The sequence below is a fragment of the Asparagus officinalis genome, chromosome 1 (genome assembly GCF_001876935.1).
Source record: "Asparagus officinalis chromosome 1, Aspof.V1, whole genome shotgun sequence".
Lineage (NCBI taxonomy): Eukaryota > Viridiplantae > Streptophyta > Magnoliopsida > Asparagales > Asparagaceae > Asparagus > Asparagus officinalis.
This window is the reverse complement of record NC_033794.1, coordinates 39,892,260-39,905,700: the sequence shown is the minus strand read 5'-3', so window position 1 is coordinate 39,905,700 and position 13,441 is coordinate 39,892,260. Positions and strand designations below refer to the sequence as shown.

At 35.1% G+C, this 13,441-nt stretch overlaps 1 protein-coding gene and 1 long non-coding RNA gene across 3 annotated transcripts; both read right to left on the bottom strand.

Moving 5' to 3' along the window:
* On the bottom strand, positions 1,517 to 2,653 carry LOC109842238. Its single transcript, XR_002247307.1, has 2 exons — positions 2,296 to 2,653; positions 1,517 to 1,723 (listed from the first exon to the last, which is right to left on the bottom strand). It is a non-coding gene; the product is annotated as an uncharacterized LOC109842238 (long non-coding RNA).
* On the bottom strand, positions 4,317 to 10,896 carry LOC109823113 (histidine--tRNA ligase, cytoplasmic-like). 2 transcript variants are annotated; one of them, XM_020389410.1, is made up of 8 exons: positions 9,907 to 10,896; positions 9,173 to 9,805; positions 8,215 to 8,394; positions 7,840 to 8,097; positions 7,525 to 7,659; positions 6,550 to 6,831; positions 5,924 to 6,064; positions 4,317 to 4,834 (listed from the first exon to the last, which is right to left on the bottom strand). In XM_020389410.1, the coding sequence occupies exons 1-8, from the start codon at positions 10,708 to 10,710 to the stop codon at positions 4,535 to 4,537; spliced, it is 2,733 nt and encodes a 910-aa protein (XP_020244999.1). In that variant the 5' UTR covers positions 10,711 to 10,896; the 3' UTR covers positions 4,317 to 4,534. The 2 variants fall into 2 exon arrangements, with proteins under 2 accessions (XP_020244999.1, XP_020244991.1); XM_020389402.1 differs by having other exon boundaries at positions 9,173 to 9,893; positions 9,995 to 10,896.

The window sequence follows — 13,441 nt, the reverse complement described above, 5'->3', positions numbered from 1 at the left end:
AAGAATGAGGTAAGTCGGGATTGGGTCGTGAGTTCGGGTCAGGTCTCACAAGAGAGAGTACCTACTACAGTGGATTCGTTAGGGGAGCTTAGTAAAATATTAATTCATTACTAGATCTATACTACTTATAAAAGAGAATACTCATGTCAAAATTTTGATTTCTTTTTTTACGCTCTCAATTTTTTAACTCAAAATTATACCATTAATTATAAAACTAATGATCCATAACCTCCCATTAACTATGCACCTTTTCATTTTCTCAAATTATTTGGTCATTCACTACAATATATTATTAATTTATAATAAAAACAAAATTCGTGAATATATGATAGTTTATTATAAAAAATATTGATTATATAAAATAGTAAAAATCATTCATTTAATTCTTTATGTTGTAAAGAATATTACCTTGTTTGATAATTAATAACATCTTAGTAATAAAATTTTGGATGTTATAAATTAAAAATACTTTTATTTTGGAAAATTAATTTATATAAAAAATTTTGGACCCTTGAAATTTATGAGACATATACTTCTCTTCTTTTTCTCAAAATATTTGGCCACTCGCTAGAATATACTAATAATTTATAATGATAATAAAATTAATAAATATATTACAATTTATTATAAAATAATTATTAATTATAATAAAATAGTAAAATTATTTATTTAATAAAATATTGTACATAATTATAATTATTAATAATAGTATAAATAGGGATTGATTTTTTATATTATAACGATTATTACCCTTTTCGATATTATAATATCGTCTTAGTCATAAAATTTGGACATTATGAATTAAAAATAATTTTATTTAGGAAAATTACTTTAGGCTGCGTTTGGGAAACAAGATTTGAATTTGAGGTAAAGATTTGAAATTTCATGATTTCAAATCTAAAATTTGAAATCCATAGATTTACAAATCCTTTGTTTGGATACAGTTTTTAAACAAAAGGATTTCAAATCACTTGATTTCAAATCTATTATTTGCATACACATGATTTTCAAATTTATTGATTACAAATTAAAAGCGCCTCCCAAACAAAATAATCATTTAAGCTTAGAAGCATCCCTAAACTAGCTCTTAAGTGTGAAAGAGAGAATGTTATCACATAAAAATGAAAGCATTACTATGAGCTTGTCTTATTGCATGCTTTTATAACCGTTAATAACTCAACCCTCAAAACGAGAATGTTAAATTTGGAGCCAAAAGAAACTTTCGAATGGAGGTTGAACCTGGACATATTCTTCTATAAAAAATTCTTAATTAAAGAACCTGTACATATTTTTCTAATATTAGCATCATTGTTCAAGTCAAGGTTGTGGTATTTGCTATAATTGTACTCGGTACCGAGTTTAAACTATACCATCAAGCCTCATATAAATGTAATAAAACTGCATACATATGCTATTTCCTGCTATGTGAATACGTGTTTAATCCTTTCAATATCGAGTTTGAATTATACTCCCCTATCAACTAATTTGGATCATATGACATCAGCGTGTCCAAAGCTTAATCATGGTAAACTATATATTCTATCAACGTGGCATTGTGCATAGAAAGATCCAAAGTTGCAGGGTAAATAATTGAAATTCATTTACCAACCAAATTTAGCAAACATGGTAAATAACGAATCAGAACAATAACATCCAATTACCCGCATTGTGATAGGTATGCTCCTTGAGACAAGGATTGAGCTGAAGAAACTCCCAAATACACCTGCAATCATCAGAAGAAAGAAATAAGAGGCGAAATGATCACCAAGCTTTTAAATCGATAAGTCAAAATCTGTGTTCCACATATCTAATCGTACGTGGCAACATAAGCCTGGAGCAAGTGATCTATGTGGAATGTAGCTAACACCTACAAGGACCAAAGTCTAGCAGCAATAAAAATTAATTTTTTTTTCCAAATATAACTAAGTGTGTAAGAAAGACTAGAGAGTTTATCTTCACATTCTCATAAAACTTAAAGATGTCAAATATTATCAAAAGATATGTTATTTCTTAAAAACTTCAATCAGAGACACACTCCGTGGTATTGTAACTCTATTAAAGTTAATCTAGCAAACAAAATAAACTTTAAAAAAAAATGACAACAAAAAAAAAATTAACAAAAATATGAAAGAAGTTCATCTTCCGTCAACATGAACACGGATGTCAAAGTGAAAAAAGGATCAAATAAAATGATGAAAACATGAAATTTTCCATAATGAGAAGAACTAGCGACTAATATAGAGATCTAGGGTCTCGATAGCTCCCTCAATCTAGGGTTTTCGCTTGTGAGGAAACCTGAGAGGTCAAAATTTGAGAGAGAGAGAGGCTCGCAACGAACATGCGATGTTCAGGGAAAGGCGCCGACGACGGGCCCCTAGGGGCGAAGACAGGAGTACGCTAGGGGTAGGGGGGCAAGGGGCGGCCGGCGTTGACAGGTCGGTGCTCAAGACGAGGCCCCGGCGATGGGCGGTGACGGGCGCTGCAAGGGTTAGCGGAGAGGAAAGTCGATGATTTGTGGGGGGGAGTCGGGAGACGAAAGGAGTAATCGCGATCAGACATGGTGGAGGGTGGATTTAAGGGTCAAGATTTTGAAATCCTGCTGTTTATTTAGGCTGTCAAATCCACTCATCGCGAAATACATTTGGTTTCAAATTCGACCGCAAATTGAAGCCCCAAACGTGAGATTTTGTATTTGGGCTGGACTAGATTTGAAATTCGAACCCGAATCCATATTTCCAAACACACCATTACATAAAAAATATTGGATCTTTAGAATTTATGAGTCGTTCACTTTTTGTTAAAAAGTAAATATATTCAATACTATATAAAATATTTTTTCTAAAATAATAATATTCTAAATATACACAAGCTAATTTTTTATTACTAAGAAATATTAATTATCGAACAAGATAATATTCTTTACAACATAAAGTCATATAATATTAAAAATTATTATCATTATTTAGTAGATATCCACACTACATATAAAAGAGGATTGCCTTGTTAAAACTTATGATTTCCATTTTTTACCTTTTAAGTTTGATAATTCTCAAATATATCATTAGTTGTAATTAATCATTCACTAATTATATACAACCTCTTATTAATTATGCATTTCCTTACTTTTTCAAAAACCTTTGGTCACACTATTTTTTGTTATTTAATTATGTTATTTAATAAAAAATTAAAATTTATCCCTAATTTATCGTCACATATTCTTTAAAAAATTCAAAAATATAAAAAATAATAATAAAATTCATTAGGCTCATGCATTATACCTTTGGGTTTCATCTCTTATGGGGGACTACCTATTACATTTTCATCTTGTCAGCCTTTAAAAGTATGATAATAGTATATTATAATTTTAATAGTATTTATAGGATAATGATTTTAATAGTATTTTTTAAATTAATAAATCAAACTACAATTTGATAACTATACAATTACTAAATTATGTACTAATGGTGTAATAAACTAATTATGAAATTAAAATGTAGTTACTAATAGTATTATAATTACATTGTGTATAATATTATTATATTTAAAAGAGAAGAAATTATTTAACATATTATAATTATTTTAATAAATTATAAATAAATTATAACAATTATCCAAACTATAATAATTAATCGAACAGTTCATCATACAAAGTTTCATCGTACAATTTATTCATTTAAATAAAATTATACATGTTCAAATTTTATATTACTATATAAGTCATTTTGTTATTTTGCAGCCGACAAAACAAATTTTAAAAAAACATAAAACAAAACAGGTAGACTCTCATGCAAAACATATGCACTATACTAGTGCTTAATAAAAACACATTCAAGCTTACCAATACAGGACGTCACTAGTTGTCAAAAAATATGTACATAACATAGATATTTAATAATTTAAATGGTTTAATTACATCAATAGTGTCATTAAACTAATGATTACATTATTATTTAATACTTACAACCCTAAATAAATAGTTTAATAATATAATAACAGACAAATTAAAATAACTATTAATTGTTTGTTAATAGTATAAGTACTAGTAATAGTATAAGTTAAAAATTTTAATCATAGTACAATAAAATAACTTTTAATGGTTATATATAATTTATTAAATAATATAATATCAAATACAATAACAAAGCACGTGCGTTCTACTAGGAGTATAAATTATTTTTAAAAGATAATACGGTAATAACAAGTGGCAGTAATATTATTTAACTATATAGCATGTTGTTTCTTAAATTAAGAATAAACTTTTCCTATATTTAATGAGTCGCATACTTGGCCGTTACAGTGAAAAGAAAAGTCATTTCTTTGTTTAAAAAGACTTTCGTATAGTTTTCTCTAGTCTCCACAGTGTGGTCTGTTGATAAATTTCTAGATTGTAAAAATGAAAAAAAAAAAAAAAGGATTACAAAATACCACCCAACAAGTAGCATCTATCCAATTGATCCACCCTAACCACAAACAAACAATTGCCAGTAGCCTAACAAATTACAGTAACTTGCAACCCAATGACATGATCCGCGCATCAAATGTTTAATCTTCTTTTAAGCTCATTAACCATTTCTTCTCTAGGCACAGAATCCTCCTGGTTAACTTCAATGTTCTTTAATTTGACAATACCGCTACTTATTTCTGATTCACCCACAATCACCATCCAAGGGATGCCAGCTTGCTTTGCGCGGTTGATGTGATTCATCACTCTCTTGGTGAGTCCGAACTCTGCTTTAATTTTTGCGTCCCACAGTTCGCTCACTAGCTCTGCAGCCAGAGCGAGATCCTTGCTGAGAATCGCGACCAATACTTGTGTCTCGGTTGCACGAGTTGCCTGATAAATGAAGCGCGATGATTAAGGTGAATCCAAGAGACATAGTCTACTAACAAGTAATCAAACGATTTTCGTAAGATTTTAAAACATTAATCCATCTCTATTATAAAAAAAAAGATTTAATCCATGATTTCTTTCTTTCACCAAAGCAAGTCCATAGAAAGATTAAGAAAACTACGCCATGCAGGCTTCTCACTTATAGAGTAAACTACACAAAAACCCCTGGATTTTCACATTTTTTTCTTTCTTTCTTTCTTTCTTCTTCTTCTTTTTCCCCCTTTTTAGTAGTTTACAAATTCCACTATACGCCCATGAACTTTGATGTGTATCACAACACCCACGAAACTTTAAAATTTTCCCGAAGGACCTCCAAAAGGAGTTAGTAAGTCAAGTAAATCTGGGTACTTTGTCTTTTAAGTTTTAACCAGACCCACTAACTTCATAAGCGGGGTCAGTTGGGAAAATTTGAAAGTTCATGGGATTTTGTGAGACACCCAAAACTTCATGTGTGTTTAGTGTTTAGCGGAATTTATAGAATTCAGCCGTGTTTTGTTGGAAACCTAAATTTCAGGGGACTATCTGACATTTACCCTTACTAGTAGTCATGGAGAAAAGAGAATTAGAGGTATGCCTAAGAGAATTTCGTTGAAGAAGTATATAATAAGTGTTAACAGAGCATGACCATTTAAGAGCTGAATAGAAGAATACAATTCATGTTTTCGACACCAAAATTTGAAGGAAGGCTTTGTTGTTGTTATCTTAGTCTTTTACATATTTCTTCTTCTTCCTCCTGTTATTTTTGACTAGTAATTCAAGTACTTAGATGACATAAGGTCCCTGGACTTAACCTCCTCAGCCTAGCAATCTTCCATTGTCACTTCTGTACTTCAATGGTTCTCTACCACGATATCAGGATTATGTCGCAATATTATATGTTGCTATCTATTCATGAATTCATAACTATTAAAGTCAGCCTCATCCAAGATACCAGAAACATAACTTGGAGAGTACATGTACACTTGGGCTTTCAATAAATTAAAGATAACAGTGAAATTAATGAAAGGCAACCAATGAGACTTGAGATTTTACCTCGTGTTTGTCATTTTCGAGCTGTTCCATAATTGCAAACACGCGCTCAATTCCAAGGCTAACACCAACTGCAGGGACCTGTTTTCCACTGAACATCCCCACTAAATTGTCATAACGCCCGCCAGCTGCTATAGAACCAACCTAAATACAGATGAGAAGAGTGTTAACCATAAATATCAGCAACTAAAACTTGAAGAATATGACTCAGTTGAACAAATGCGAAGGCATCTTGAGCTTAAAATACATAATAATAAATGAAACATTTCACAGGAAATATTTGAACATGCCCTCAGGGAAGACCCAAGTGCGAAAGAAGAAATGATACTAGTCTTAAATATTTGAAATATTTTCCAAGTCATGTAATAATATATCTCAATAGCTACGTGAATGATCATAGTCCTTATTAGGAAAGTGGACAAATTACATAAATGCAACATATTTAATTGCAAGACAAATAAGAAGCTCCGTCATTTATTCATAAAATATAGTAGTATCTAAGTATCTGCTATGTATTTGATATGGACATATCACGATTGTCATCATGATAGGTAACCAGTTACCAAAACCATCTGGCAAATATATGTCAAAAACCATTAGAAGAATAAACTCTTGAGTATATATATTACCTGTGTAGAACCTTTAAACACTGCTTCAAATATAACTCCAGTGTAATAATCAAGACCTCTTGCAAGACTCAGATCAAACACAACTTTGTCTATACATCTTGATTTCTCAAGAGCTTTAAATAAAATCTCCAATTCGTTCAAGGCAATAACAGATCCAGCGTTATCCAACAACTGACTATCCTTGCTTCTCAATTCTGATAATAATTCAAGTGGCGAACCTCTTTTCTTTACAAACATGCCAATTCTTTCTGCTATTTCAACAGTCAAGCCTTTTTCATCCACCTAAGTTGACAGAACTTTTAATCAGACAAAAAAATAGGAATCATCTCAAAAGACATAAAAATACTTGTGTCACAAATTAAAGATTAAATTTGACAGTGTTTGACGCATTCTAAACAAGATGCAGCAGTATGAAAACCAACATGCCTTAGATTTTGGAAGTAGTTGTGATGAAATGTGTTTTTTGGGAGGAAGGACTGACAATAACAGTATCTAATTCTGGAAAACAAGACATCACTTTTACATGAACTCAATCATCCTCAGATTACTATGCAGTGCATGCAGTAAGATTTTGATAACATGTTGAGAAAATAAATTGTGGAACACAATGGAAGAACCTTTACGGCTAACTACATGTTCACATAATTCTTGAGTTTATGAATGTGCTCGAGATTTTGGGGAGTTGTTAATGAAATAAAATAACAGCACTTACATCTTAACATATGGAAAGAAACTTTAAAGACATGATGTTTATGTGCTGGCAGAAAATTAAAGTTTCATTCATGTTAAAGTGCATTCTTCTCCTAAAATGATGATTTACTACCTAGATACCTCGGTAATGCAGGTATATTATTCTACATATGATTAATGCAAACCACAAGCCAAATATTGAATGACAAAATACCAAGTTAAATTAAGAGAGTATTTGAAGATTTTACTTCGTTGGTTAATTAGATGCAAAATGAACCTGCTTACCAGTTCCTTTTTTATTTCTTCCAATGATTGCTTATCCAATTTGTCAATACTAGAACATACTGTTCTGAATTTTTCAGAAGGCACACCACATATCTCCAACATTGCATCCAGTAATTGCCGGTGGTTCAGCTTTATCTGCAGTAACAAAAGGATTTTGCAAACAATCAGGGCATAATTCAGGAATGTTCAAACAACTGCATCTATACAGGACAGTAAATATATCAACAAACGTGCAAATGAAAGCTATTTGTTTATCAAAGCTGTATTCATGTGTTCCATAAAAGGCAATAGAGCAGTAATTGATGCAAAGAGTACCTCAAAATCACCTATATTGAGGTCATTCAGCAGTTCAGTCAGAACTTTGATAACCTCAAAATCAGGTTCCATTATTTCATATTGACCAGCGATATCAAAGTCACACTGGTAGAATTCACGAAACCTCCCTTTTGATGGATTATCTCTTCTGTACACTTTAGCTATTTGGTACCTCTTCAACGCACTGATATTGTTCATTGCAAGGTATCGTGCAAAAGGGACAGTCAAGTCATATCGCAGAGAACAAAGCTCACCACCCTGAAAATAATTCCAGACAAATTATATACTTGCAAAAAAATACACCCAGCTAGCAACCATCATCATAAACGGAATAATTGACACATCACATTCCGACAAAAGTGAGCAGCAGCATACCTGGTCAGCAAGGTCATATATCAACTTTGAATCTTCCCCATACTTCCCCATAAGAGTCTCTCTAAGTTCAAATACAGGAGTATCAAGTCCAACTGCTCCGTGCATCTTGAAAACATTAACGATAATTGAAAATGCACGCTCCCTTATGGCCATTTTTTCTTTTGCAAAATCACGGGTTCCCTAAAAAAGATGGACTTCAGATCGTGAGCATAAAGAAAAGCTCCACCAGTTATGCATCATTTACTAGTCCAAATTTAGTCTCAAAATGTTTTTTTTAAATATAAAACTTGGAAGTCCCTCAACAAGACAACCCTAAGAGGACGGGTTACTTTTTTCATGTGTTTTAATAATATAAAGAAAGGAAAACTAGAATCAAACAAATTGGTCTTTCCACCCCCCAACGACATGACAGAAACAGGGAAGCCAATATTAATACAGATATACACAGGCGAGAGATGTGTACTTTCAAGCTGAAAGGAGGCAGAATGTTGCATGAATGACTGAGATAGGGAGGTGTGAATGCAAATCACAGTGCACAGATTCCTGAGTGTGTTTGGATGCACAAAACCAAAATCATAAGGTTAATTCCTTGGTCATACGACTTCAGTAATATAACATTTTTTAAAATAGAAAGCTTCAATTATTTGCATAGCTTTTAGAAATAACAATCTTCACTCTGCATTACATCAAAATGTGAATTGAACAATTTTTTCATGGAAGAGAAATTTTAAATTAGCTAATGGCAGGACTATGACTTTTCAGATCTCTGATTTTATCTGCCAACAAAATTTGAGCGATTTGAGACATACAATATACCAACATATAAGGTATTGGCAATAATCTGAATGACCCCTGTTTATTCCAAGAGTGAAGCAAATAAGGGTGCATAATATTGATTTCTAAGTTTAAGCACAAGCAATTTCTCAAATTCTGATATAATGACATTAGCAGTACTTACTTTCGGGATTTTTGGCAGTCTCCTGCTATCATTGTTCTCAACTATCTCTTTCACTTTATTCAGCAAGGAATCCAGTCCACTGTCCTTGGGATCGAAGTAAAGCAGAAGTTCTTTTACCCACTCAACCAAAACAGCAACATCTTCAATAGATGCCTCATTTTTGCCCATAAATCGGTCTTTAAGAAGCTGCCTTATAAGTGAAGTTCCCTTCCCTAGAGTCTTCTTCTTCTTCTTCTTCTTCTCGCTCTTTTTTTCACCCTTTGAGTTCTCTCCACTCTCCAGAATACTAGCTGAAGGACCAACTTGAACCTTTTCAATCGATTCATCCGTGTCAAGCACAAATAGAGCCACCACCGCCTCCCAAGCAAGAATCTCTCTAAAGTTAATCAAAGTATCATACACAGAATGCAAACCTTTAACATAATCTGACCCAGATGAAGCCTTTTCAGTAATCACCTGAAAACTTTCTTTTAACTTGTCAATATTTGGACTTCTCTTCTCAAAATTCTCCAACACTCTTGCTTTTAGCTCTTGATCACTCAATGATTCAATAGCCAATCTAGCTCGGCCTAAACTGCATTCACTCATAGACTGAATAGCCATCGCAAGTGGCAACACGGAAGCAACAAAAGCCTTCTCTTTTCCCTTACTCCCAACTCCAACTGTCTTCTTCGCTTTAACAACAGAGTTCAACTCAACCCGAACTCTAGAATGCAAAGACCTAAAACAAAAGCCTTCTCTTTTCCCTTACTCCCAACTCCAACTGTCTTCTTCGCTTTAACAACAGAGTTCAACTCAACCCGAACTCTAGAATGCAAAGACCTAACAGCTTCTCTAAAACTAGCATTAAGAGTAGGAATCTCCGCAAACAAAACCGAGTCAACCTTATCCGCAAGCTTCGATTCCGCCAACAGAACCTTCATATCTCCAGCCACGTTGGTCTCATCCTTAATCGAAAACCCATCACCCGAAACGGGCAAATTGAACACCTTCACATCAACCCGACCCGCTTCGCAAGACAACGCAGCAACAGCATCAGATAACCTCACCAGAGCCGAAGCGCAGCAATCCAAAATCGCACAAATCCCGGTCGAGGCAGCGAAAGAGCCCTCAATCACCCCAATCTCATCGCTTGTCACTCCAATTTCATCAAGTCTCTTACCATTCAACCGGCAGAGAGAGTCGAGGAGTTGAAATGTCGAACTGAAGTCCAGGGTTTCGTGCCCGTGATCGAGGTTGAGGGTTTCTTCGATGAGGGTCGGGAGAACAGGACGGATGTCGGAATCGGAGAGGATGAGTTTGTTCAAGAGGACGATGAGAGCAGCACGGGATTCTTCTGTGGTTAGGAAATTAGGGTTCGTGGGTGGTAGGGTTTTTGGGGGGGGGGATATCGAAGAGGGTTTCTTCGATTGAGAAGAGAGCTTGTCTAAAGCGGAGGAATCAATTTTGACCCTTGACAAGGCATTGGAGATTGAATAGACTGAGAGAGGAGAGAGAGTTGAGCCCTTACCGCCGACGGTGACGACGGAGGACGCCATTGACAGCTTCGAAACCCTAGGGAGGAAAAACCGTGCAGAGGCTTATGTATTTGGGGAGGGGAGAATTGGAGCTTTGTTTAGTCCCACATCGGGGGTGGCAGGAGTTTGAGGCTGCTGAGGTGGGTATAAAATGGGTTTGAGGGGTGATCAGATAGCTACGCAGCTGCGTGGTGAGCACAGAGCGAACTATTCTTTCGCCTTTTACTAAAGAATACCGTGTGCTCTCCACACTCAAGCAGCATACGCCAATTTTTGGAGGGTCGCCTTCTTCTTTTGAAGAGGAGGGCCCCAACAAGTTGAAATTAAATGTTTACCCTTCGTTTGTAATGGGTCTCTCCTTTTAATTTAAAAAAATAAATCATGACCATATTAGGAATAAATAATTCAAATTTAATTTTATAATTGGGTGTGATTCCTAGCATCTCTTAGGTTCAGAGAACGGTGGAAAAAGTTTACCTATGATGAAAAATGATGTATCCTTTTATTGTGGTGGAAGGTGGGTAGGATGATAAGTTTGGCCTGGCATGGGCAGACGGCCAAGTCAACTTCATAGGTGTTGGCCGATGAATGGAGGAGATGTCACTTTCGTTTAATACAAAGTGATGTAGGGTGTATAGTGCCGACGTGGTACGATGGGTCATAAATACTATTTGGAGGTAGATGACGTCCATAATGCATTTAATGGAGTTTTTATAACAGGTGATTGGTTTTCAGTGGACATGAGGGGCTCGATGCGTTTCGTCACCTTTTTATTCATCTGATTGGTTTTCAGTGGACATGAGGGGCTCGATGCGTTTTCTCCGGGCTCTACCGCTTATAAAAATAGCTCCGCATGAGCCGTAGAAAATCACGCAGCTGCGTGGTGAGCACAGAGCGAACTACTCTTTCGCCTTTTACTAAAGAATACCGTGTGCTCTCCACACTCAAGCAGCATACGCCATTTTTTGGAGGGTCGCCCTCTTCTTTGAAGAGGAGCGCCCCAACAAGTCGAAATTAAATGTTTACCCTTCAATGGTAATGGGTCTCCCCTTTTAATTTAAAAAAATAAATCATGACCATATTGGGAATAAATAATTCAAATTTAATTTTATGATTGGGTGTGATTCCCAGCATCTCTTAAGTTCAGAGAACGGTGGAAAAAGTTTACCATGATGAAAAATGATGTATCCTTTTATTGTGGTGGAAGGTGGGTAGGATGATAACTTTGGCCTGGCATGGGCCGACGACCAAGTCAACTTCATAGGTGTTGGCCGATGAATGGAAGAGATGTCACTTTGGTTTAATACAAAGTGATGTAGGGTGTATAGTGCCGACGTGGTACGATGGGTCATAAATACTATTTGGAGGTAGATGACGTCCATAATGCATTTAATGGCATTTTATAGAGAAGTGATTGGTTATCAGTGTACAGAAGGGGCTCAAGGCGTTTCGTCGCCTTTTTATTCATCTAGTGGTTGAGAAGTACCGTCTTTTGAGTCACCCTCGCAGGGTGTCGACCTATGAGTTGGTTGAGTGGAGTGTTTAAGTAGTTGACTCTGCCAGGGGACGACACGAAACGCCTTTCGGGTCATCGATATGTGACGCCTTTCAAGTCATCATCGCAGGATGTCGGTGTTAGATATAGGTGCCCTGCAGGCAATAATTGCATATTATAACATAACCTATATGAATATAACATCCTTGTTCAAAATAATAGTATGCTATTTTGGTTAGATTTATCTGGTATTTTTAAATACAGATAAAGTCCTTAGAATGATACTAGACTATCAGACATTTCAGATATGATCGTAATGAAGAGATCTGATTTGTCGCCAAAGTATATTCTAAAATGTTCCTAGTTGAAGAAGTGTTGAAATGAGACATAATCACTTTGGTAAGACTAGTGTATACTCTATTTCTCCTTTGGTCACTTTGGTAAGACTAGTGTATACTTTATTTCTCCTTTGGAAGGATGATGATCCATCTCTTAGATCATTGATGTGAGACATCAAGATATAGTATACAGGTGACTCATTAGTGAATGAGTTGACTGAACGACTCACTGAGAACATCTAGTTGGTAATTATACTTAACTGTCAAATAGAAGTTCTCAAGTGATATAGTACATAGTAGTCTCATGACCTGAGGCATGAGTGCAATATCTTACATGTCAGTATAGGTGTACTTAGACTTTTACCTAACCACAGTTCTCATCGAGTTGTGCATAACGGTTCTTGTTGGGTACATCCCGAGGCATAAGTAGATATTGAGATGCCAAGATGGGATTCGTCTCTCCCAGTATAGGGGGTTGATGTCATAAGATTGTTTGATATAACTATAGCCTGGAAATCCTTGGCCAAGGTGAATAAGATAAACTGAGTGTCAGTTTGATCTTATAGGTTATGAGTTTAATATCAACAAACACTAATTGAGCAATTAGGGTTTGACAGTTTTCCATACCCTAGGCTTAATAGTTTGACATGGTTTGACGAAGAGACCGGACTGTACGGCATTATCACTGAGTGGTCCTGATATAATTGTGTTAGCATCTTGCAGACATTTATCACAACTTATACCCGGGTAGTCTTCATGTGTAGCTAGCACCTCTGTTGTACTTGTGGATATGATCCACTGCCGAGTTCTTAAGTTGGGCCCTAGAGTCACACCAAGCGCGTACTTGAATCCTATGAAACACAATTTATAGAGTGATGCGTATGATTGATACGCATATATGATTTTATCGGATACACAT